This window comes from Erinaceus europaeus, chromosome 9, assembly GCF_950295315.1.
Source record: "Erinaceus europaeus chromosome 9, mEriEur2.1, whole genome shotgun sequence".
Taxonomy (NCBI): domain Eukaryota; kingdom Metazoa; phylum Chordata; class Mammalia; order Eulipotyphla; family Erinaceidae; genus Erinaceus; species Erinaceus europaeus.
In genome coordinates this window covers 102,952,728-102,979,265 of record NC_080170.1, presented here as the reverse complement: position 1 = coordinate 102,979,265, position 26,538 = coordinate 102,952,728, and the positions used below count along the sequence as shown (strand labels likewise).

Below are 26,538 nucleotides of genomic sequence, written 5' to 3'. Positions count from 1 at the left end.
AAATGGTCTAAATGGTCTCCATTTTCCTGAATGTGGTAAAGAAAGAAACAACAACTTTCAGATTTTGTCAGTATTTTTGCTTCTCATTACACACTCACATGTAGGGATGGCAAAATCTATCCATGTTTTTTTTTTATTATAGACAAGTAAACTGACAAGTAAAAATGACTAGCTAAATCTGTTATACAATTAATAACAACCAAGCCTAAATTCAATCTAAATTTATGGCTACCTAAATTCTAGGTCCTTTTTTTATTACTATTATTGTCATTGCTATCATTATTAATATTGTTGTTGCTGGATAGGACAGAGAAATCAAGAGAAAAAGGGAATGGATGGACCTTGAAAAAATCATGTTGAGTGAAAAAAGTCAGAAACAGCAGGATGAATATGGGATGATCTCACTCTCAGGCAGAAGTTGAGAAACAAGATCAGAAAAGAAAACACAAGTAGAACCTGAAATGGAATTGGCGTGTCGCACCAAAGTAAAAGACTCTGGGGTGGGTGGGTGGGGAAAATAAAGGTCCAAGAAGGATTCAGAGGACCTAGTGGGGGTTGTACTGTTATATGGGAAACTGGGGAATGTTATGCATGTACAAACCATTGTACTTACTGTTGAATGTAAAACATTAATTCCCCAATTAAAAAAAAAGTCAAAAAAATGTTTTTTCTGTTTTGTTTGTCTTTAATTTAGGTGGACTGTGGAGATAGCACAACAGATTTTCATGCCTGAAGCCCCAGATGTCCCAAATTCAGTCCCAAGCGCCGACATAAGCCAAAGTTGAGCAGTACGCTGATAAAAATAAATAAGTATAAAAATAAATAAAAATAAAAAAATTCTAGGAAGTACATAGTTTATGAGATATCATATTTTTATTAAACTTTTACAAAATGCATTAAGGTAGTATATAGCCCTTATTCTTAAGTAATACATACCTTCATATCTTAATCATGCATGCTAATAATAACCTTTAACATCTGTGATTGATTAGACAAAGAGGAAGAATCTTAAAAGAAGTAATCAAATTGAGGATAACTTTTATTTCTTCACTTTTTTTCTTAAATCAACTTCCTTACTCTTGAAAACTTACCATGTCACAACTTGGGGGGGGGGGTTTATGGGTGTGTACTTTATCAAGTTCACTAAGTTAAAATGGAAAATAAAGTGCATATAATACTTCTTTCTCTCACATAGCTTTTCGATTCATACAGCTAAAAAAAAAGCCAACTTATCAAAGTTATTGAATTCCATCTTACATAATTTTGTGAAATACTAAAATATTAACATGGTGGTAGTAACACCTACTTACTGACACTTACTGTGTGAAAATTTATCATTTCCTGGAGACTGTCAGAAAACTTGGTCAAACTGGTCTATGAGAAAGAAACCAAAAGAAAGCCAAGTCACTTAGGAGCTCCTAAAGCAAGTCACAAAAATGTTCCTTAGCACTTCTGCCAAAAGATCAAGTTACATTGCAAATAGTGACATTTATTTACAAGGACAATTTTGCTACTTTATACACAAACTAAGAAAAGTCAAAGCTACATTGGAATAACATAAAATCCTAGAAAAGATAATAATTAGCATTGCCTTCGTACTAGTGTTATCCTAGGAAATCATAATGGCAGATTAGCCTAAAAATAAAAATGAGTATACTGAAACTGCCCACATATATGAATCAAATAGTCATCAAACCATGTCCGTTTCTTCACCAATTCTTATTCTTCATGAAAGAAAAATAGTATATAATATAGCAAGGAGTCTAAGCTAACCTAGCACATTAAACTGACCAAAACTTCTCCATGCAATTTACTGTACCTCCAACTAGATACTATCTTTCCCTTCATAACCTTTGCTTGCACCACTTAAAAGCAAATTACTATTAATACTTCTAATTTTAAGGATCATTGTAACTGACAGTAACATAAATGAATATGCTATTCTTTAGTGTCTTCTTACATTTATGATGTAGCTGTAGTTTTAATAATACTAACCTCAATTACTGCATCTTTACTAGAATACTGTGCCAGGTCTCGAATCCCATTCATGAATTGTTTATTTGCAACACAAAAGGCTTTTCCTGTATCAATCATAGCAATGCAAAGTTTCACAAGCTGAAAAAGAAAAGTACATCAGGTTGAAAATAATTTTACAAGTTAGCCGAACAGGTATAAGCAGTAACCACATGAGTTAGCCTAATTAAAATACACTATAACTTATTAACAAACCCACAAAAGACTAATTGAAAATTGTTCTTTTTCCCCTGGTTTATAAGTTAAATTCATAGTAGAGTTGTACTTAGAAAGTTGACTTCTCTAAATCCTGAGGCTGTCTGGTAACAACAACTGAAAGTTAATCAAGTTCAATTCTATAAATCCACTCCATAAAAATATTTTTTTGTGGTCTGGGAGGTGGCACAGTGACTAAGGCACTAGACTCTCCAGCATGAGGTCCTGAGTTCAATTCCCGGCAGCACATGTACCAGAGTGATGCCTGGTTCTCTCTCTCTCTCTCTCTCTCTCTCTCTCTCTCTCTCTCCCCTCCTATCTTTCTCATTAATAAATGAAATCCTTAATATATATTCTTCGTGGTCTTTACCTGATAAAGAAATGGATCCTCAAGCATGAAGTCAAGTTCAACTGCCAGCACTGCATATACTAGAACAATACTCTGATTCTCTTTCCCTCTCTTTCTCCTAAATAAATCAATCTTTAAAATAAATTTAAAATATTAAAAATAAATAAGGGGAACTTCCAGCAGAAAACCTAGTTTGTTAAAAGATATTTATTACATTGATCAGCAGCCTGGAGTCCTAGTAGTCTAATTTAGACTCCTTGTAAAGTCCAAGATGATCCAAAGTCAAATCAATAAGTTAATCAGGCACCTGTCAGACCAATATATCAAAATTAAGCAAAACCGGAGGAAGCTCAGAGGCACTGATAACAGACTATGTCAAAAATTCAGGGATCAGATCCTGGTGTCCAACACTAGTAATGAGAGCAAAAAGAAGACAAGATGTAGAAGTTCCTGTGAACAACACAATAGACCCCTTTGTGGGCCCCCATAAGATCTTGCCCTCAATGTGGATCAACAACGGTAGAGAATGTTTCATCCTCCCAAGGGAGGCTGGATAACATACTCTATCTTCCACCTGAGGATGATGGTTTCTGATATTGGAGCAGCTTGGAACGTTCCTACTCATGACCACAGAATGTGAGCTCAGATCTACAAGAATGCAGAGGTCACATAGACTCCTAAGCTGAATATGGGCCCCAGATTACATCAAATTGATGGGGTCTACAGTCAACAATATTTATACACCTTTCCCATATTTGGGAGCTACTCTCTTCCCTGATCCAGCTTTCTGGTCCTTTTTCCAGCCATGACATCATCTCCCCAGACAATAACTTGGGTCCACCTGCATATCAGATGTCAGGCTCAGGGGAAAAAAAAAAAAAAAAAAAACTTAGTGTAGTCATGGGCCCTTTGGAATATAACTGAAATATGCCTACTAGCTATCTACAGAACGGAGACACCCCCCCCCCAACTCTTCATCTGCACTACTCCAGCCTTTAGGTTCATGATTAATCAACAACTTCTTTGGCTTTACATGTTAACTCTCTTTTCAGCCACCAGGTTCCAGATGTTACCATGATGCCAACCTGACTTCCCTGGGGAGACAACCCCACCAATGTGTCCTGGAACTCTGATTCCCCAGAACCCCATCCCACTAGGGAAAGAGAGAGGCAGGCTGGGAGTATGGATAGACCTGTTAATGCCCATGTTCAGTGGGGAAGCATTTACAGAAGCCAGACCTTCCACCTTCCGCATCCCACAATGTCCTTGGGTCCACACTCCCAGAGGGTTAAAGAATAGGAAAGCTATCAAGGGAGGGGATGGGATATAGAGATCTGGTGGTGGAACTTGTGTGGAGTTGTACCCCTCTTATCCTATGGTTTTGTCAGTGTTTCCTTTTATAAACAAATAATAAAAAAGAAAAGGGGAAAAAAGAATAGGAAAGCTATCAGGGGAGGGGATGGGATATGGATCTCTGGTGGTGGGCATTATGTGGAATTGTACTCCTCTTATCCTATGGTTTTTGTCAGTGTTTCCTTTTTATAAATAAAAATTAAAAAGAAAAAAGGAATTTCCTAGTCCACAATGTCAAGGAGCTCCAAATATACTGATGTGCAACAAATGGTACTGTGCTGAGACTGGTCACATTTCCAATCCATCACGGAGAGAGCAGTCTAACGACCATCAGAGTCCCCAACCTCAATGCCAGGAAGCACAGCAAAGAGAACTGAATACAGATCCTGTTTACCCTGTCTTATGTTACTAAAACCATAAAACTAGGGAGTCGGGCTGTAGCGCAGCGGGTTAAGCGCAGGTGGCACAAAGCACAAGGACCGGTATAAAGATCCCGGTTCGAACCCCGGCTCCCCACCTGCAGGGGAGTCCCTTCACAGGTGGTGAAGCAGGTCTGCAGGTGTCTATCTTTCTCTCCTCCTCTCTGTCTTCCCCTCCTCTCTCCATTTCTCTCTGTCCTATCCAACAATGACGACAACAACAATAATAACTACAACAATAAAACAACAAGGCAACAAAAGGGAATAAATAAAAATAAACCATAAAACTGCCATGTGGCATTTTGGCATTTCCCTTCTGTGTGTGTGTGTGTGTGTGTGTGTGTGTGTGTGTGTGTGTGTGTGTGTGTAGGGGAGATGTTTACACTAACTTATCTTTAAGGGAAAGTCATTTATTTCATGAATGAAAGGAAAGAGGTTGACAGAGGCCAGAGCACTGCTCGATCACATGTTGCGCTGGGGAGTAAACCTGGGTCTTACACATCTAAGTCCTGTGCTCAACTGGGAGTCACCTCCTCAGGCAGCAAGATATTGATGTTTGTGGGTTCAGGGGAGAAGGCTCAGCAGGTAAAGGCAGAGCACAGGCCCTGCACACACAAGGTCCCAAGCTGATTCCCAGCATATGTGCCAGGGTGGTACTAAGCTTTCTCGCTCTATTCCTCTCAGAAAATAAATATTTCTGAAAGGGAAATGCTGGATGTTGTTTTTGTTTTTCTAACTGTGCTATCTTGCAGAAAGGGGAGTAATGGGTAGGGTGAGTTAGTAATGCTGGTCATTTCGACATCACATTATCACTAGGGAAGTGACTCAAGTAATAAGGATTTGTGCCTTTATAGCATAAGGTAGTGTGTTCTAGCCCTGGCACCACATGAGAGCAAACAAACAAAAAACCAATAAACAAACAAACAAAAACCAACACCTGCCTGCCAAACCAAATGTGTAAACTGATCAATCATTCCTCTAAAGCATGTCTAGATGTTCCGTTAAGTCGTAAGATTAAGTTTGCCTTCCTTCTTCCCTTTCTTTCATCTGCTTCGCTTCGTTCTCCTCTTTTTTCCCCATTTCTTTTTTTTTCTTCCATTCAGAAAACTTTCTTTAAACAAAACCTTGGATAGATATCAGCTTAAAAAAAATTTTTTTTAAGACAAAGGTAGAGCACTCTAAATGAAGAGAGCATACTGAAAAGCCTGGAAGGAGAGGAAACAAGTTGAGGACAACAAAGAGTCAATACACATACATACACACACACACATTGGAAACACCTAAAATGGTATCAGGAATAACTTAAAACTGTTGCCCTCTATAGCCTAGTAGCACAATGGATAGAGTGTTAGGCCATTAGGGCAGAGATCCCAAGTTTGATCCCTAGCACTGATTGTACCAAAGTGATGCTCTGCAAATAATTTATATTAAAAAATTAAAAATAATAAAACTGTTTCCCTAGGACCTAGGGTAACAGAAATTTTAAAACTATCTTTGCTCACAGAAGATCTATTTCTAACCATCTGACTAGCAGACAAATTCCATACAGCACAGAGATAAATGCTATGGATGATAAAATCATGTAAGATTAAACAAGGGGGGATCAAGGAGTAGCTAGGCAGGTTAAGTGCATGTGGCACGAAGTGCAACTGCAGTGAAGGATCCCGGTTCAAACCCCCGGCTCCCTACCCGCAAGGAGTTCGCTTCACAGGCGATGAAGCAGGTCTGCAGGTGTCTATCTTTGTCTCCCCACTCTGTCTTCCTCTCCTCTCTTGATTTCTCTCTGTCCTGTTCAATAAAATGGAAAAAACTGGCCACTAGGAGCAGTAGATTTGTAGTGCTGGCAACCAGCCCTAGCGACAACACTGGAGGCAAAAAAATAAAAAATAGAAGTAATCAAAAATACCCCTGTACAGTTATGTGTCTCACACCAAGGGTAAAAACAGAAGCTAAAATATAGCTTCAATTCTACTTGCCAAGGCTATAAGACACTAACTCACATAAAGACCCTCCACTACAGAGCACAGACTCACTTTACATGTACTGGAACCATGAGGTGGGCCTGAACTAGATAAGTCTGTGAGAGAAGCCCAGAAGGAAGTCTACCAAACACAAGTGAAAATTATTTGAGAGTCAGAAGGGGACTATGCTATAGGTACAAAACACAGACATAACAGGCAAATAATGTGTTAGTCCTACAGTGTTATAACCTGGACAAAGATCAGAGGGCAGAAGACATAGAGTGAGAACTCCACAAAATAAGCAAGCAGGGGAGGAAGAAGAAAGAGAGGACAGAGGGAGGAAGGGAGGAGGTCCAAACAAGAAAAAAACAAAGTATCAAATAGGTGATAAACGGGCTGAAATCCATAAGTGTCAAATTCTGAAAGACATTTATTGAGTCTGGTAACAAAGAGTCATCAGCTTTCTTGGAAAGAACAGCTTTAAGAGAAATTGACTAGGAGGTTGTAGTCAGATCATGCACTGTAGACGAAGGAGATATCACAACAGAATCAAGTTTCCCTACATATATTCTACAGCATACCCTGTGTGTATACTCTGTGCTGAAGAGATGCAGGATGTGTAGGAGTAGGGGAGGTGGCTCGGGGCATATTATATATCCAGAGTAGCGCATATATCCAGAGTTTGAATACATGAGAGCACCAAAGACGAAGACAAATGGAATTCCATGGGTGGTAGAATAGTGCTGTGATAGCTATCTTTCCTTCTCAATATTTCTCTTTCTCTCTCTCTAATTTGTGCTTCTCTTCTCCTCTCATACATGAAAATATCTATAAATACAATTTTTTTTCTATTTTTCAGAACAAGAAAAGAAAAAATCTTGACAGCATGCTGTTTTAGAGGACACATACACACATTGTTGATAAAAGTAAAAATTAGTACAATTTCTACGGAAAGTAACTTAGCAGGAGCTACCATAATTTTAAACTCACACACTCTTTAACATACACACATTGTTGATAAAAGTAAAAATTAGTACAATTTCTACGGAAAGTAACTTAGCAGGAGCTACCCATAATTTTAAACTCACACACTCTTTAACCTAACACTTTAAGTTTTAGAATATAACATGCAGCTAGCTATATTTGTACATAAGTAACGATCATATGAAGTCATTCACTGCAGTCACTGGAAGTAATCTAAATATTCTTCAATAAATATTTAAATTATGATATATCATTACAATCACTCACTGAACAGAATGGAATATTTCATAATTGATAAGGAAACAACATTTAAATTATACTATTTTAAGAAAGCAAAATGTAGAAAAGTGTTGACACTTTTGTTGGAGTACATACACACACATATATATACTCTTATAGATTTAAAATTTTTTTCAGAAAAGTCACACAAGGAACTGGTTCAGTGTCCTTAAGGTAAAAGACTGGAAGGTGAGTAATTGTTCATTTTTTGTACCTATAAATTTTATATCACATAGGTGATGAATAGTTAAATTTAACATTTCCATAAAAAGAGGCATGCTGTAATCTAACATTATAGTTAAAATTACAGGATTCTGAGATGAATCATCTTAGATTTCAAACTGTGCAGACTGAGTTGGCAAAATAGCTCACTTGGATAGTGTGTTGCTTTGCCATGTGCACAATTCATGTGCAAGCCTAGCCCCCATTACATTGAAGGAAGTTTTGGTGTTACGGCTTCATTCACTCTCTCTCTGCCTCCATCTCTATTCTATCTAAAAATAATAATATTTTTTACTAATAATAAAACCAAATAAAGGGGCTAGGTGGTGGCACACCTGGTTGAGTGCACATGTTACAATATGCAAGGACCCAGGTTCAAGTCTCTGGTTCCCACCTTCAGGGGAAAACTTCACAAGCAGTAAAGCAGTGCTGCAGGTGTCTCTCTGTCTCTCTTCCTCTCTATCCCCCCATTCCCTCTTGATTTCTGGCTGTCTCTATCCAATAAATAAATAAATATAATTTAAAATTTGTAAATAATAATAAGATGACAAAATAAAAGTGCTGTTATATTTATCCAAGTAATTCAAATTTCAACAAGTGCCAAGATCTTTCATACAATACTGTAGCAGTACCAAGCCGCAATGGGTTACTTTATAAAGAAATTAGATAATGCACACAAAGATCTTAGCATAAACCACTACTGGCACATGGTATAACACAATAAAGGTCTATAATTCCCTCTCAAGTTTTCCTATGGTTGTTATTTTACTTATCTTCCTTTTGTTTCCATTGAAGAGAAACCTGAGAATCCTTAGACATTTGTGATAAACAAGGAAGTCGAGAGTGGTGATTAAAGCTAAATCTTAAGGAGTTAGAGTCAGGAATTGCAGAGGAAGAGGAATGCTTTTACAAAGGGAAGAAAAATGAAAAGAAAATATGGCCAGATATTTCTAAGTTTCTAGATTAAGAGCAAGAAATAAGGATATTTTCACCAAAAGAAAGGAAAAGTCAAGATCATCTATTAAGAATAAAGAACAAGGTATAAATCTTGGGGAAAAAAGAGTGAAAATTAAGAGTTGCAAAAGATAATTAGATTAGTGATCCAGAAGATGGTGCATTGAACTGTCAAGCCTGAGGTCACGAGTTCAGTCCCTGGCAGCACATATACCACAGTGATGTCTGGTTCTTTTTCTCTTTCTTCCCATCTTTCTCAATAATAAATTAACTTTTTAAGAAAAGATAAATTAGATTACCTAAGACTGGGAAAAATTGCTTTACATGAATTCCAGAAATGTGTTGCTCCACCAAATGGTTCCACCTAGCAGTTATGTAACTCCTAGTTAACAACTCCTAGTTAACAACAAACAGAAAATTATTAAAAGTCACAGAATTTGGAAACTAAACAACATACTCCTTAAGAACCACTGGGTCAGAGAGTCACTCAAGCAGGAAATTCAAATGTTCCTGGAAACAAATGAAAATGAAGACACAACCTATCTAAATATTTGGGAAACAGCTAAAGCAGTATTGAGAGGGAAACTTATAGCCAAACAATCACATATTAAACAACAAGAAAAAGCTCAAATAAACAACCTTACTGCACACCTCAAGGACTTAGAGGAAGAGGAACAAAGAAACACCAAAGCAACCAGGACAGAATTCACTAAAATTAGAGCAGAAATAAACAGCATCAAAAATAAGAGAACCATACAAAAGATCAATGAAGCCAAATGTTGGTTCTTTGAAAGATTCAACAAAATTGACAAACCCCTAGCCAGACTCACCAAACAAAAAAGAGAGAAGACTCAAATTAATAGAATTGTAAACGATGGAGGAGATATCACAACTGACACCACAGAAATCCAGAAAATCATGCGAAACTTCTATGAAGAACTATACACCACCAAGCTAGAGAATCTGGAAGAAATGGAACAATTCCTAGAAACATATGCCCTTCCAAACTGAACCAAAAAGAACTACAAAACCTAAATGCATCAATCACAGACAAAGAAATTGAAACCGTTATTAAGAATCTCCCCAGCAACAAAAGTCCTGGACCAGATGGCTTCACAAACGAATTCTACAAAACTTTCAGGAAACAGTTAGTACCCATACTTCTTAAGCTTTTCCATAAGATTGAAGAAACAGGAATACTCCCTTCCAATTTGTATGGAGCCAACATCACTCTGATACCAAAAGCAGATAGGGACACAACAAAAAAGGAAAATGATAGACCAATATCTCTGATGAATATAGATGCCAAAATATTAAACAAGATCTTGGCCAACCGGATACAGCAGCACATCAAAAAGATTGTTCATCACGAACAAGTGGGATTCATCCCAGGAATGCAAGGTTCAACATCCGTAAGTCAATCAATGTCATTCACCACATCAAAAAAGCAAAGCCAAAAACCACATGATTATCTCAACAGATGCAAAGAAAGCCTTTGACAAAATCCAACACCCATTCATGCTCAAAACGCTACAAAAATGGGAATAGATGGGAAATTCCTTCTTCTTCTTCTAGCGTTTGCCCTTCTTTCGTAGCCAGTCAACAGCGTCAGGTTGAGCCTGATGTAAAGTTTCGAGACCTCCTTTGAATCTGGAGAGGTGGCAGTCGTTGACTATGTGGGTCATAGTCTGTCTGTAGCCGCAGGGGCAGTTCGGGTCATCTCTGGCTCCCCAGCGATGGAACATAGCGGCGCACCGGCCATGGCCTGTTCGATAGCGATTGAGGAGGGCCCAATCATAATGTGCTAGGTCAAAGCCGAGTTGACGCTTTGGGTCTGTGATGAGGTGTTTGTTCTTTACCTCAGCTGACTGCCAACTCTGTTTCCAAGAGACTGGAACAGAGAAGTTCAGTGTAGGCATAGGGGACCAGATTGGGTGACGAGACGTCAAGCATTGGACAGGGTGGGCGAAGATATCTGCGTATATTGGCAGGTCCGGTCGAGCGTAGACGTGGGAAATGAACTTAGATGAGGCCGCATCCCGATGAATATCTGGCGGGGTGATGTTGCTAAGAACTGGCAGCCATGGAACCGGGGTGGAACGGATGGTTCCAGAAATTATCCTCAAGGAGGAATATAATTTGGAATCGACCAAGTGGACATGGGGGCTACGGAACCATACTCGGGCACAGTATTCTGCAGTGGAATAGCATAATGCCAGAGATGATGATCGTAGTGTGGAAGCGCTCGCGCCCCATGAGGAGCTGGCCAGTCTTGCAATAATGTTATTCCTCGCCCCCACCTTTGCTGCAGTTTTTATGAGATGTTTGTGAAATGACAGAGTGCGATCCAGAGTAACACCAAGATAGACTGGCTGGGCTTCATGCCGGATTCTCGTATCGCCAAGCTGCACATTAAGCTCACGCGAGGCCGAGGCATGGTGTAGATGGAAAACAGATGATACCGTTTTTGCAGTGCTAGGGATTAGTCGCCATTTTTTACAGTAATCAGATATCAGAGACATGTCTTTCGTGAGTGGTTCCTCAAGGATTTCGAACTTTGAGTTGCCTGAGTTGCACAGCAGATGTCATCGGCGTAGATGAACTTCCTTGAAGAAGTTTCTGGGAGGTCATTGATGTAAATATTAAATAGCGTAGGAGCCAGAACAGAGCCCTGGGGGAGGACACTTGAGACAGGTCTCCATCTGCTAGACTTGTCACCCAGATGCACCCGGAATCTTCTGTTTTGGAGAAGAAACGATATAGTGTTGGCCACCCATGGAGGCAGGCATCTTGAGATCTTGACTAGGAGACCACGGTGCCAGACCGTGTCATAGGCTGCTGTGAGATCAACAAAGACAGCACCCGTCTTTAAATTCTTCTGGAATCCATTTTCAATGTAAGTTGAGAGGGCCAGGGCTTGTTCGCAGGTAGATTCTTCCTGGGCGGAAACCAGCTTGGGCGGGTGATAGGAATTTCTCTGTAAGATGAGAAATACGTGACAGAAGCAGCCTCTCAAGGAATTTGTAACACACGGAGAGGAGAAAAATTGTTCTATAGCTGGCGGCCAGTGTTGGGTCTTTCTTTAGTTTCAAAACCGCTATTATCTTCGCACGACGCCAAACTTTGGGCATAGACTCAGATTCCAAGATGTGGGACAGGAATGAAGCGAGCCACTTCTTTGCCGCGGGACCCAGGTTAAGAATGAGTTCTGGGGTGATGTTATCATAGCCAGCAGCTGTTCCCAGTTTAACCCTCTTCAAAGCGTCTTCCAGTTCAGACAGTGTAAAGGGAGAGAGTTTTGGAGATGGACAAGATAACCGGAAGTGGGATGACCACTCGTGAGAAATTTCTCTTTTCCAGAATGGGTCGATCTTAGCACGTCCAACTTGAGTTAGGTGACTGGCCACTGAGTTTGGAGATACGGGAGGATGGGAGACGGGAGGGGAAATTCCTCAAGAGAGTGGAGTCTATATATAGCAAACCTACAGCCAACATCATATTCAATGGACAGAAGCTGAAAGCATTCCCCCTCAGATCGGGGACTAGACAGGGCTGTCCACTGTCACCATTACTCTTCAACAGAGTATTGGAAGTTCTTGCCATAGCAATCAGGCAAGAGAAAGAAATCAAAGAAATACAGATTGGAAGGGAAGAAGTCAAGCTCTCACTATTTGCAGATGATATGATAGTATACATAGAAAAACCTAAAGAATCCAGCAGAAAACTACTGGAAGTTATTAGGCAATATAGCAAGGTATCAGGCTACAAAATCAATGTACAAAAATTAGTGGCATTTCTTTATGCAAACACTAAATCTGAAGAAGACATCCAGAAATCCCATTTACTGTTTCAGCAAAATCAATCAAATACCTAGGAATAAAGTTGACCAAAGAAGTGAAAGACTTGTATACTGAAAACTATGAGTCGCTACTCAAGGAAATAGAAACTGATATCAAGAAATGGAAAGACATCCATGCTCATAGATTTGAAGAATAAATATCATCAAAATGAATATTCTCCCCAGAGCCATATACAAATTTAATGCAATACCCATCAAAGTTCCACCAAGCTCCTTTAAGAAAATAGAACAAACACTACAACCATTTATCTAGAACCTGAAAACACCTAGCATTGCCAAAACCATCTTGAGGAAAAGAAAAAAAAAAAAATGGAGGCATCATACTCCCAGATCTCAAACTATATTATAAAACCAACATCATCAAAACAGCATGGTACTGGAACAAAAATAGGCACACAGACCAGTGGAACAGAATTGAAAGCCCAGAAATAAATCCCCACACCTATGGACATCTAATCTTTGATAAGGGGGCCCAAAGCATTAAATGGAAGAAAGAGGCTCTCTTCAATAAATGGTGCTGGGAAAACTGGGTTGTAACATGCAGAAGAATGAAATTGAACCACTTTATCTCGCCAGAAACAGAAATCAACTCCAAATGGATCAAAGACCTGGATGTTAGACCAGAAACAATCAAATACTTGGAAGAAAACATTGGTAAAATACTTTCCCACCTACACCTCAAGGTCATCTTTGATGAAATAAACCCAACTGCAAGAAAGATTAAAGCAGAAACAAACCAATGGGACTACATCAATTTGAAAAGCTTCTGTACACCCAAAGAAACTATCACACAAACAAAAGAGACCCCTCACAGAATGGAAGAAGATCTTCACATGCCAGACATCAGACAAGAAACTAATCACCAAAATATATAAAGAGCTCAGCAAACTTAGCAACAAAAAAGCAAATGACCCCATCCAAAAATGGGCAGAGGATATGAACAAAACATTCACCTCAGAGGAGATCCAAAAGGCTAACAAACATATGAAAAACTGCTCTAGGTCACTGATTGTCAAAGAAATGCAAATTAAGACAACATTGAGATACCACCTCACTCCTGTAAGAATGGCATACATCAAAAAGGACAGCAGCAACAAACGCTGGAGAGGCTGTGGGGACAGAGGAACCCTTTTGCATTGCTGGTGGGAATGTAAATTGGTCCAGCCTCTGTGGAGAGCAGTCTGGAGAACTCTCACAAGGCTAGACATGGACCTTCCATATGATCCAGTAATTCCTCTCCTGGGGTTATACCCCAAGGACTCCATAACACCCAACCAAAAAGAGGTGTGTACTCCTATGTTCATAGCAGCACAATTCATAATAGTTAAAACCTGGAAGCAACCCAGGTGCCCAACAACAGATGAGTGGCTGAGAAAGCTGTGGTATATATACACAATGGAATACTATGCAGCTATCAAGAACAATGAACCCACCTTCTCTGACCCATCTTAGACAAAGCTAGAAGGAATTATGTTAAGTGAGCTAAATCAGAAAGATAAAGATGAGTATGGAATGATCCCACTCATCAACAGAAGTTGAGAAAGAAGATCTGAAAGGGAAACTAAAAGCAGGACCTGACTAAATTGAAAGTAGGGCGCCAAAGTAAAAACCCAGTGGTGAGGGGTAGACATGCGGCTTCCTGGGCCGGTGGGGGGTGAGGGGGGGTGGGATGGGACACAGTCTTTTGGTGGTGGGAATGGTGTTTATGTACACTCCTGGTAAAGTGTAGTCATATAACTCACTAGTTAATTAATATGAGAGGGCGAAAATTAATTGTATGTCTCAAAGTTTTTAAAACACAGACCAAGTCTTCTTAATATATAGGCTGTGTATTTGATATGCAGACTCTCTCAAAAGCCTAGACCAAGTAGATCAGAGGCAACCAGTGGCACAGCTATTTACAAGATACTGGGTACTATACAGCAAACCTTAACAAAAGGACTTTTCAAAGTTAACCCAATTACCAAATAATGTGATGATGGCATTAACTATCCATTGTCGCTTTGAACCCTAAGACAACAGGAACCTCACATCTCCACTATAAACCCTGTATTTCTCCCAGTCCTGGAACCTTAGGATAGGGCCCACTTTCCCGCATGCCTCTCCCAATCCATATCAAATAATATTGCATCTGCCGATCACAACCTAATCAACACAACGATTGCCACCTCAACATGCTTCAGCTCAGACTGTGTCCAGAGACTTCAGGTGTGGAATGACAACCCTTCAGCTTCATTACTCGGGTGAGACCTTTCCTTTCATAGCATTCTCTAATTCCACCCCCGGTGGATCACTTTCTAACAAAGTCCCAAAACCTAGATATACACCAGGTTCTGTGAGAGAGAGCATATGTTCACACGTATCCATAAACTACTGCAAAATATATACCTGAAAGCAGAAGTACACTAGAGTTTGCAGTGAGTACCCCCCTAACACTTCCTCTCCACTATTCCAAGCTTTGGGTCCATAATTGCTCAACAATTTGATTTTGTCTGTTAACTCTCTTTTCAGCCACCAGGTTCCAGATATCATCAGGATGCTGGCCAGGCTTCCCTGGACTGAAGACCCCACCAATGTGTCCTGGAGCTCTGCTTCCCCAGAGCCCCACCCTACTAGGGAAAGAGAGAGGCAGACTGGGAGTATGGACCAACCAGTCAATGTCCATGTTCAGCGGGGAAGCAATTACAGAAGCCAGACCTTCTACCTTCTGCAACCCACAATGACCCTGGGTCCATGCTCCCAGAGGGATAGAGAATGGGAAAGCTGTCAGGGGAGGGGGTGGGATATGGAGATTGGGTGGTGGGAATTGTGTGGAGTTGTACCCCTTCTCCCCTATGGTTTTGTTAATTTATCCTTTCTTAAATAAAAAATAAATTTAAAAAATAAGAAGAAATAAATAAATATACTAAAGCTATCTGGATATAATTAGGGCCATTGAATTAATGAATATTATGCCATAGGTTGTAGTTGATTTTTTTTTTCCAAGATCACTGCACAGTTCTGGCTTGTGCTGGTACAGTGGGATTAAAACTAGGACTTTGGGGCCTCAGACATGAAAGTCTCTTTGCATAACCATTAAGCTATCTCCCCCTGACACCAGTTGGAAAAACACCTCTGACAATTTATTGAGTCATTTCACATGTTGGGCAGTAAGGATGGCTTCATATTTTTCATTGTTATAGATAATTATTCAATAAAACAATTTCTTTATAAAACTTGAGAAAAAAAAAAGAAAAGATAATTAGATTACCCTAGACTGGAAAAAATTGCTTTACATGAAGAATTCCAGAAATGTGTTGCTCCACCAACTGGTTCCACCTACAGTTATGTAACTCCTAGTGGACTTTATAGCTAAAATATAGGGCAAAGAACACAACCTGCAAGGTTAACATAATGCGAATCCTGTAGAGCAGGTATTATGGAAGTGAAATGAAGGTCTACAGAAGAGACGTGATGACATAATAAAATTAAGAGTAGACTGAAAGCATACATAATGGTATTACTCAAAAGAACACTGAAAAGAAAGTGAATTTAAAAGGAATCTGAAATATAAAAAGTGGAGAGACTGAAAAGTCTAGGTAAGTCTGAAGAAAAGAAGCAGAAGCAGTAGCAGTAGAAGACTGGAAGGACCAAAGGCCCAAGTCAGATTTCAAAATTTAGATATTCTGAGTGAAAAAGCACAAAATATGACTATGAAAACTGGCATCAAAATTAGAGCAGAGGTCATCACCATAGGAACTGAAGAGAAAAATGAAATGATCATCTATCTATTTGCATCTATTGAGGGAGAAATACTGACTTGGCAATAGACTGGCTACCAGCTGTCAAAATTCTAATTTGATAACACTAATAGTTAAAATATAACGAAATAACATAATCCTTCAGAAACAAGACTTTTACATAAGAGTAACCGTCAATTTAGCAAATGTAAGGTACCCAGTTTATTCAGTATTTTCACTAAAATGATAATTACGTCAAAGCAATTTGCCAGATAATGAATACAACTTGGCTGGCTATTGAGTAAGTTATAACCTTATTTTTTCATTTTAAAATTTGGTAGTATTTCAACATCTAACATTGTGGAGATTGGAGATATATATAAGTAAAGCATAGGGTCTAGCACACAGTAATTGCACAACAAATAAGGGGCACCCCCCTTTAAATAACAATGACCTATTTTTAAGGAGATAAGAGTCTCTAGCTAGTATAAAGGTACCATCACCACTGATACCTACTTGGAATTTACCATGTGTCAAAAATCATGATAAATACTTAACATGCATTAATACATTTTATTCTCATAGGAAGGTATTACTATGGCATTTTCAATGTGAGAATACATAATCGTAATCAGAAGATCAATGATGAAGGTCTATTCACCTGAAAGAATGTAGCTACTGCTGGCAGGCATTATAAGCAAAATAAATAAGAATTAAGTCATCAAGCTAGTGTAACCTGTTGCTAGCATGATTTGCAACCCCATTACAAGTATAACTTGCCTTACACAAATTTACAAAATCAGTAAACTACTCATAAGCATAGTCCTTCCATAGTCCTTCAATGCCACCGCCTTCAATAGCAACCATTTCTTTTTGTCACAGGCTCTCTTCTCTAAGCTAACTCCTCTAAATTCTATTTAGTGGATTCTCTGTTTAGATATCTCCCACAGTGTTTCATGTGCTTTTGATGCAAATCTACCAAAAAGAATAGTATCTTTTATTACTACGATGTGATTATTGTAAAAAGTTGGGCCTGATTGAGCGCACACGTTACAATGCACAGGTTCGAGCCCCCAGTCCCCACCTGCAGGGGGAAAAGCTTCACAAGTGGTGAAGCAGTACTACAGGTGTCTCTCTGTCTCTCACCCTCTCAATTCCTCCCTTCCCTCTCAACTTCTGACTGTCTCTATCCAATACATAAATAAAGATAATAGAGCCCCCACATCTATGCACATCTAATCTTTGACAAAGGGGCCCAGGCTATTAAATGGGGAAAGCAGAGTCTCTTCAACAAATGGTGTTGGAAACAATGGGTTGAAACATGCAGAAGAATGAAACTGAACCACTGTATTTCACCAAATACAAAAGTAAATTCCAAGTAGATCAAGGACTTGGATGTTAGACCAGAAACTATCAGAAACTTAGAGGAAAATAGTGCCAGAACTCTTTTCTGCATAAATTTTAAAGACATCTTCAGTGAAATGAATCCAATTACAAAGAAGACTAAGGCAAGTATAAACCTATGGGACTACATCAAATTAAAAAGCTTCTGCACAGCAAAAGAAACCACTACCCAAACCAGGAGACCCCTCACAGAATGGGAGAAGATCTTTATATGCCATACATCAGACAAGAGTTTAATAACCAACATATATAAAGATCTTGCCAAACTCAACAACAAGACAACAAATAACCCCATCCAAAAACGGGGGGAGGACACAGACAGAATATTCATTGCAGAAGAGATCCAGAAGGCCGAGAAATCTACCAAAAGTCTCTGATTGTCTCTGATTGTCAGAGAAATGCAAATAAAGACAACAATGAGATACCACTTCACTCCTGTGAGAATGTCATACATCAGAAAAGGTAACAGCAGCAAATGCTGGAGAGGGTGTGGGCTCAAAGGAACCCTCCTACACTGCTGGTGGGAATGTAAATTGGTCCAGCCTCTGTGGAGAACAGTCTGGAGAACTCTCAGAAGGCTAGAAATGGACCTACCCTATGATCCTGCAATTCCTTTCCTGGGGATATATCCTAAGGAACCCAACACACCCACCCGAAAAGATCTGTGTACACATATGTTCTTGGCAGCACAATTTGTAATAGCCAAAACCTGGAAGCAACCCAGGTGTCCAACAACAGATGAGTGGCTGAGCAAGTTGTGGTATATATACACAATGGAATACTACTCAGCTGTAAAAAAAAAAAATGGTGACTTCACTGTTTTCAGCTGATCTTGGATGGACCTTGAAAAATTCATGTTAAGTGAAATAAGTCAGAAGCAGAAGGATGAATATGGGATGATCTCACTCTCAGGCAGAAGTTAAAAAACAAGATCAGGGGGAAAAAAAAAAACACAAGTAGAATATGAAATAGAATTGGTGTATCACAACAAAGTAAAAGACTCTGGGGTGGGTAGGTTGGGACAATACGGGTCCAAGAAGGATGACAGAGGACCTAGTGGGGGTTGTACTGTTATATGGGAAACTGGGGAATATTATGCATGTACAAACTATTATATTTACTGTTGAATGTAAAACTTTAATTCCCCAATAAAGAAACTAAAAATAAATAAAGATTAAAAGAAAAAATTTAAAATAAATAATAAATAAATAAAGATAATTTTAAAAAGTTTAATGTCAAGCCCATCTACCACAAAATCAAAATTGCACCTTCTACTGTCTGCTTTAAGGGTTTAAAATTTTTATTTCAAAGTGTGCTTTATATAAATGTAACACTTCAAAATAAAACAACAATAGCACAAACATTATTTTGAGAAGATGAAATACTTTAATGTTTTTAAGAATAATGTCCTTATCAAAATTTATAACATTAATTTTTAAATATGTCTATTTTCCAAATTACTTTATGGGGGGGTTATTTTTAAGAGTGAAACAACAGAACACTGCTCATCTCTAACAAGAATCAAACAAGAATCAAAGCCAGAAATCAAACCTGTGCCCTCATACATGTCAGTCCTATGTTCTAATATACAGAGCAATCTCCCCTACCAAATGCTAATTTAAAAAAAACAACACTTGCTTAGATTCGTACTAGTGGAAATCCAGTTGGCATGTACATGGAACCAAGAAGTACCATGATACACAAGAACACTGAACCAAGATACAATCTACAGGTACTAACCATGGTTCTGGCTCTTTTTTTTTTTAGGTTCTGGCTCTTTTAATTCTGTGTTTTGTCTCTTTTCTTTCATCTTTTTTTTCCAATGTAGAGACAGAGAGGGAACTCAGAGCTTCACATATTCAATTAATACACTCTACTGTTGAGCCACCTCCTATACTCCTAATTCTATGATCTGAAGCAAGTCCCCTTTACTTTCTAGGATCTGAATTGACATGTGAAAAATGGGAATATACTTGCCCTACCTTCCTCACAGAACTGTAGTAAGAATCAAAAAGATAATGCAAATCAAAGTGCACTTTTGTTGTTGTTATTGTTGCTACTGCTGCTGATACTGCTTTGTGGGGAGGGAGACATTTGTTTATTTTACACAGCTCTGCTCAACTCTGGTCATGGTGGTGTGGGGAACCGAACCTGAGATGCTGAAGACTCAGGCATGAAAGTCTTTTGTATAAACATTATACTATCTCTCCCACCTGCAAAGTGCTTTGAAAACTAGAGTACTACACAAAAATCATTACTAAATATTTTGTAAAGCGGGATTTTTTACATGCAGAATACCATCCTCTTGCACATTATCTATACCACTTACATTACACACTTATTATTTCATCATTCTAAAACCACTTGAATCATAATATTGTTTATCAGTGTTAAATCAATAATGTGTGTTATACAAAGGGGGAAATGTTGGCAATCTCAAAGAAAGACTTTTACTTCCAGAAATAACTCTAAAATAAACCCTTGTTTAATACAACATTTTGTTTGCAATGTAGTTTTTTGTTGTTGTTGTTAATCAGCAGATACTTTTACTAACAGAGAGAAATGGTAAAATCATAGTACTAAATAAACCAGCACTGGCACTGGTTTTAGATCTATTTCAAAACAAAGAATCTCAAGACACCTTAGATTTACAGAAACAGGATCTATTTTTTCACAGCCTCCCCAGCTGGTTAATACACACAGTAAGGTTTGAGAAGGACTGCTTCAAATAGCAAAGCCATTTACAATAGTATCTGTAGAAATTATTTTCAAAAATAGCAGTTCAATTATACTCATCTAAAATCCAAAAATTTTGAGACAGATTTTAAGGGGAAAAAAAAAACAGAGGCCAGGCAGTAGTGTATCTGGTTAAGCACACACATTATAGTGAGCAAGGACCTGGGTTCAATCCCCTGGTCCCTATCAGCACAGGAAAAGCTTCACAAGTGACGAAGTAGGGCTGCAGGTGTCTCTTTGTCTCTCTCCCTCTTCATTTCTTTCTGTCTTTATCCAATAATAAACAAATAAATAATTATTTTTTAAAAGAAAGAAAAAAACAATCTTTTCCTTAAGATCAGATGCTATGAGCCACTCATTTTCATACTTCTGTCTGTCATAATAAGTAATATTTCTTTGAGAATAAAAAAGATTATCAATAGTTAATATAATAGGAATCAATGTACATTTAGCCTTGCATAGAGTATGACCACTTAAACATTATTAAATATTTACAGAGTATTTATACTAAAATATTAAATTATGTTAGGCACTAGATTAAAAACATAGAAGAATATTTTAAATTTTGTTTGTATTTTAACATAACCACACCCAAATTTATAAAGAATGTCCAGATAATATATGAAATCCATTGAACATCCTTTAAGATAAAATCTTTGGATGGAGTACAAATATCAATGTAAAGGATGTATGCTCTGCTTTTAAATCAGTTTCTTGTTCTAATGTTTAGATTTTCAAAAACGCTACTATGTCTATGGCCTTCTCACCCTAAATGCACCTGATCCCAACAAGCTGCTTAATGTTTTAGCCTCAATTCCCTAGTGTGTAAAACACCACAGAAATAAAAGTAATGTAGAGATAAGAAGCAATCATTATTTATGGAAAGCAAGAATTAATGTTTTAAAAAGTTCAAGCTTACCTTATCAAGTTTTAATTCCAATTCTGCCACATCTCCCTCTACTTCTTCCAAAGCAGCCCTAGAAAAAGTAAAAAAAAAAAAAAAAAATTAAAAAAAAAATGATTCATTTTGTGTGTTTAAATGTATACGCTTTACAGCTGAAAAACAACAAAGTAAAAAAGATAGGAGTATTTAAAACTGCACTTCAATGAAAAATAATAATTACCTCTGGTTAAAGTATGGACACATAATCATTAAATACAACAGATAATAAATTGTTGTTTAAGACAATGAAAACTCATTAGGCTAATTTACTCAAAGCATTCACACATTATTCAAAATAACAGAAATCAGAACTATTTAGCACCTTTTTAAAAAATGAGTAAGGGTCGGGTGGGCAGGGCAAACAGCATAATGGTTATGCAAACAGACTCTTCATGCCTGAGGCTCCCAGGTTCAACACCCCCCCCCCCAACCACCATAAACCTGAGCTAAACAGTGCTCTGGAGTCTCTCTGTCTCTCTCTCTGTCTCTCTCTGTCTCTCTCTCTGCATCTCTCTCAAAAATAAAATTAAAAAAAAATGAGTAAGGGAAGCTGGGTGGTAGCACACCTGGTTAAATGCACGTATTATCACGCACAATGACCTGGGTCCAATCCCACACTCCCCACCTACAGGGGGGAAGCTTCATGAAAGGTGAAGCAGTGCTGCAGGTATTTCTGCCTTTCTCTCTCTCCTTCACCCTCTCAGTTTCTCTCTCTTGTACCAAATAAAATAAAGTTAAGTATTTTCTTAAATGATTAAGAAATTTTAAAAATTGAGCCTTACATATATACAGATTACGATTAACAAAGAATCTGTAACCAAACATCAAAATATCCTTAGGAAACAAAAAGAAAGACTTTCACTTCTAGAAATAACGAGAAATAAACCCTTGTTTAAAACACCATTTTGTTTGCAAGGCATTCTAAAAGAAATCAGCAGATAACACTGACAAAGAGAAATGGCAAAATTACAAAATACTAATTAGTACTTGATACCATATCATGTTACAAGAGAACATTACAAAACCAGGAATTTATCCAGCACAAGATAGCAGTTAAAACTTTTTTTCTTAACAAATGCTTTTTTACTTTTTTTTTTATCAGGACAGAGAGAAATTGAGAGGGAAGGAGGAAATAGAGAGGGAAAGAGAAAGAGAGACATCTGCAGATCTACTTTACCACTCATGAATCCTCCCCTGCAGGTAAGGAATGGGCCTCAAACCCACGTCCTTCTATATGGAAGCGTGTGCACTCATTTGGGTGTGCCACCTCCTGGCCCCCAAACTTTAAGAATAAGAGAATATGTACAACAAAATGCAACCCATCTGCTGATACCATAAGTCACTGGTGCCATTTTCTAATACCTACTTGGTAAATGAGCAACATTTTGAATTAACCAAGAAGTTTCAACAGGATAGTTGTGGGGAGCTAACAACTACTGGAATAACTACTGACATCTGATCTCCGAGTATTTCTCAGACAATAGAGCTAAGAAGAGAAACATAGGTAGAGCTAAGTTATATTCCTCTAAATACCCACTTAGCCTCTTTAAAATATCATGTTGAACAGCTTTTTTTTTAAAAAAAAAAAATTATTATCTTTATTTATTGGAAAGAGAAAACCAGAAATTGAGAAAGCAGGAAGTGATGGAGCTAAGAGGGACAGAAAGAAAGACAACTGCAACATTGCTTCACCACTTGCAAAGCCTTGCCCCTGGGCAAGTAGAGACTGAGTCCTTGAACCCAGGTCCTTGAGCACTGTAACATGCGCTCAACAGGGTGCGCCACCACCCAGCCCCATGTTTAACAACTTATGATTCTACTTCTCCATTTTGGTCAACATTTATTGAAAAAGTTTTTTAACCTCAAAAATTAAAGAATTTATGATGTCTATTCCATAAGATGAAATATATTAGCAATCAGTTCAAAAGCACAGGAGGGGAGGCCAGGAGGTGGTTCAAGGGAAGAACACAGGCCTTACACAAAGCAGGTGCTGGGGTTCCTTCACTGACACCACACAGAGCTCTAGGAATGGCTGACCTGTGTTTTACTGTCTACTCGCGCCCCCCGCCCACACACACAAACACACCCCAATACGGAGGAAATATCAGGCCGGGGTAGCTCAGCAATATCACATGAGGAGGTGCTACAAATCTTCACAGCATAGAGACAGAAACGCTTCTCCTCTAAGTTTTGTTATTTTCAATTTTAAAAACTGAATGACTGGTAGATTGATCTAATGACAAAGACACAGAGCACTTGCTCTCTCTGCACATACCATACCCAAGAGCAACCTAGGGCCTCGCGCATGCTACTGCTATGCTCTACACACTAAAGCATCTCCCTGGCTGCAAGTTTATCTTTTTTTTTTTTTTTTTTTTTGCCTCCAGAGTTATTGCTGGGGCTCAGTGCCAGCACTATGAATCCACTGCTCCAGGTGGCCATTTTTTCTATTTTATTGGATAGGACAGACAGAAATTGAGAGAGGAGAGAAAGATAGGCAGAAGAAAGAAAGAAAGAAAGAAAGAAAGAAAGAAAGAAAGAAAGAAAGAAAGAAAGAAAGAAAGAAAGAAAGAAAGAAAGAAAGAAAGAAAGAAAAATGAAATAGAGAAACAGAAAGAGAAAGAGAAAGAAAAAGAGAGGGAGGGAGGGAGGGAGGGAGGGAAAATTAAAGAAAGGGATCTGCAGACCTGCTTCATTGCTTATGAGGAGACCCCCTGCAGGGGGGGAACCATGGGCTTGAACCCCGACCCTTGTGCAAGTCCATGCTCTTCGTACTATGAGCACTTAGCCCGGTACGTAACCATCTGGCCCCCAGTGTACCATTTTCTTTAGCTGTGTTTTACAAAGTGCATATTGCTCCACTAGGCTAGAAAATGCAACCTTTTTGTGTTGGAGAGGATATGCACACATAAGACCCTGAGTTCAATCCTGCACTGTACATATAGAGTGGATCAGTCTCTCAAAAATATGTCTTCAAAAAAAGAAAACACATCTTCAAATTCATCCTCACTTTTTTATCCACCTACATGCAAACTCAAAAATACAAACTCAAAAAGAGGTTAAAAAAAAAACATTAAATGAGGAAATGTCTGTATTATTAGCATAATATACACTATGATATAAAGAACACTGTAAGGGCTTCGTGCTCCCTCTTCTTTTACCCCTATAGACAGGAAGTAAATGTTCCCTATTCTTTTTTTTTTCTCTACCAGAACACTACTCAGCTCTGGTTTAAGATGGTGCAGGAGATTGAACCTGAGACTTTGGAGCCTCAGGCATGAAACTCTCTTTGCATAACCATTATGCTATCTACCCCCAACCCTATTCTATTTATTGTTGCAGAAAACTATTCTGGAAAATATCTCCATATGAATGAAATAAAACAATCTACACAACAGCCCTTCAAATACTAGATGACAGATATACCTTTCCAACTCTTTCAAGCATTTATAAGCACAGACATATAGTTGTGCAAAATATTTAAAGGGTCAATACTGAGCCCAGGAGGTGGTATACTAGACAGAATGCACATGTTATCATATGCATGGACCCAGGTTTAAGCCCCTCAGCCTCATCTGCAGGGGGAAAGCTTCACAAGTAGAGGAGCAATGCTGCAAGTGTCTCACTTCATTGTCTCTTGCACAATCTCTCTCTCTGTATTTCATCCTCTATTTAAAAAAAAAAAGAAAGCCACCAGGAATGGTACTAAGTCCCAGTCATGCCCACACTGATGGCAACAGGAGAAATGTGAAAGGCCTTACCCTCAACAATCTAAATTTTAACAGTGAATAATACTAAGTGATTAAAATTTAAGGTGAACACATTAACAGTAAAAAAGGACAACTAATTAAGTAGCAAAGTAGCCAAAACATTAAAATACGCTAAAACAAAGGAAAAAAAAAAACAGGAAGCTAGAAGCAAAGTATCACCACAAACTATGGCCTATCAGTCCAGTCCAACCCTTAACCTATTTTGTTTTTTGAAAAAATTTACTCGCTTTTTTTATATTAATATTATTAATGGGTGGGGGGAGAGAACAAAAGATATTGAGGATACTGAGGCCTGAATTCAGGATCTCGTGCTCCTAAATTCAGGACTCTACTCACCACCCAGGTCCACCATATGTTCTTTTTAAGCCTAAAACACGAACCAAAATGGATTTCACATTTCTAAATGGTTTAAAAAAAAAAAAGTAGCCTGAGAGTTGGTATGGTGGACAAAAACACTAGACACTAAAGATGATGTCCTGAGTTTGATCCCCATCATCTCACGTGCCAGAGTGATGCTCTTTCTGGCTCACACTCTCTTCCCCTCCCTCTTCCAATAAATAAATACATATTTTTGAAGTCAAAAGAATGTTTAATGACACATAAAAATTGCATCAACTTCAAATTTCATCACCTACAAATAGTTATATGAAAACAGAATGAAACTCATTCATTTCTATATTCTTTTTTTGTTTTTTTCCTCCAGAGTCATCGCTGGGGCTCAGTGCCTACACTACAAATCCACTGCTCCTGGTAGCCATTTTTCCATTTTGTATTGGATAGGACAGAGAGAAACTGAGAGATGAGGGGAGATAGAGAGGGAGAGAGAAAGACACCTGCAAACCTGCTTCAATGCTTGTGAAATGACACCCCCACCCCCATAGGAAACTGAGGGCTCGAACAGGAATCCTTACACAGGTTCTTCCGCTTCATACTATGTGTGCTTGACCCAGTACAATACTGCCCAACCCCCTATTTTCAGATTTCCTATTAGAGCTTTCATACTATTTTACTAATGGCAGAGTAGTTGGAGAAGAGACTATAGGGTCCATAAGACCTAGTACTTTTTTTTTAAAGCCAACTTTTATATATATATAATTTATTTATTCCCTTTTGTTGCCCTTGTTTTATTGTTGTAGTTATTATTGTTGTCGTCGTCGTTGGATAGGACAGAGAGAAATGGAGAGAGGAGGGGAAGACAGAGAGGGGGAGAGAAAGATAGACACCTCCAGACCTGCTTCACCACCTGTGAAGAGACACCCCTGCAGGTGGGGAGTCGGGAGCTCAAACCGGGATCCTGACGCAGGTCCTTGAGCTTAGCGTCACCTGCGCTTAACCCGCAGCGCTACAGCCCAACTCC

The 26,538-nt window shown here is 38.5% G+C and overlaps 1 protein-coding gene across 1 annotated transcript in view; it reads right to left on the bottom strand.

The window, feature by feature from the left end:
* ACAP2 (ArfGAP with coiled-coil, ankyrin repeat and PH domains 2) overlaps positions 1 to 26,538 on the bottom strand; it is a 136,866-nt gene that overhangs the window by 70,239 nt on the left and 40,089 nt on the right. The window contains exons 2-4 of the mRNA XM_007517422.3: positions 21,388 to 21,445; positions 1,996 to 2,115; positions 1,321 to 1,374 (exon numbers count right to left, since the gene is read on the bottom strand). Coding sequence (XP_007517484.1) covers positions 1,321 to 1,374; positions 1,996 to 2,115; positions 21,388 to 21,445 — 232 coding nt within the window. The remainder of the gene's footprint in view (positions 1 to 1,320; positions 1,375 to 1,995; positions 2,116 to 21,387; positions 21,446 to 26,538) is intronic.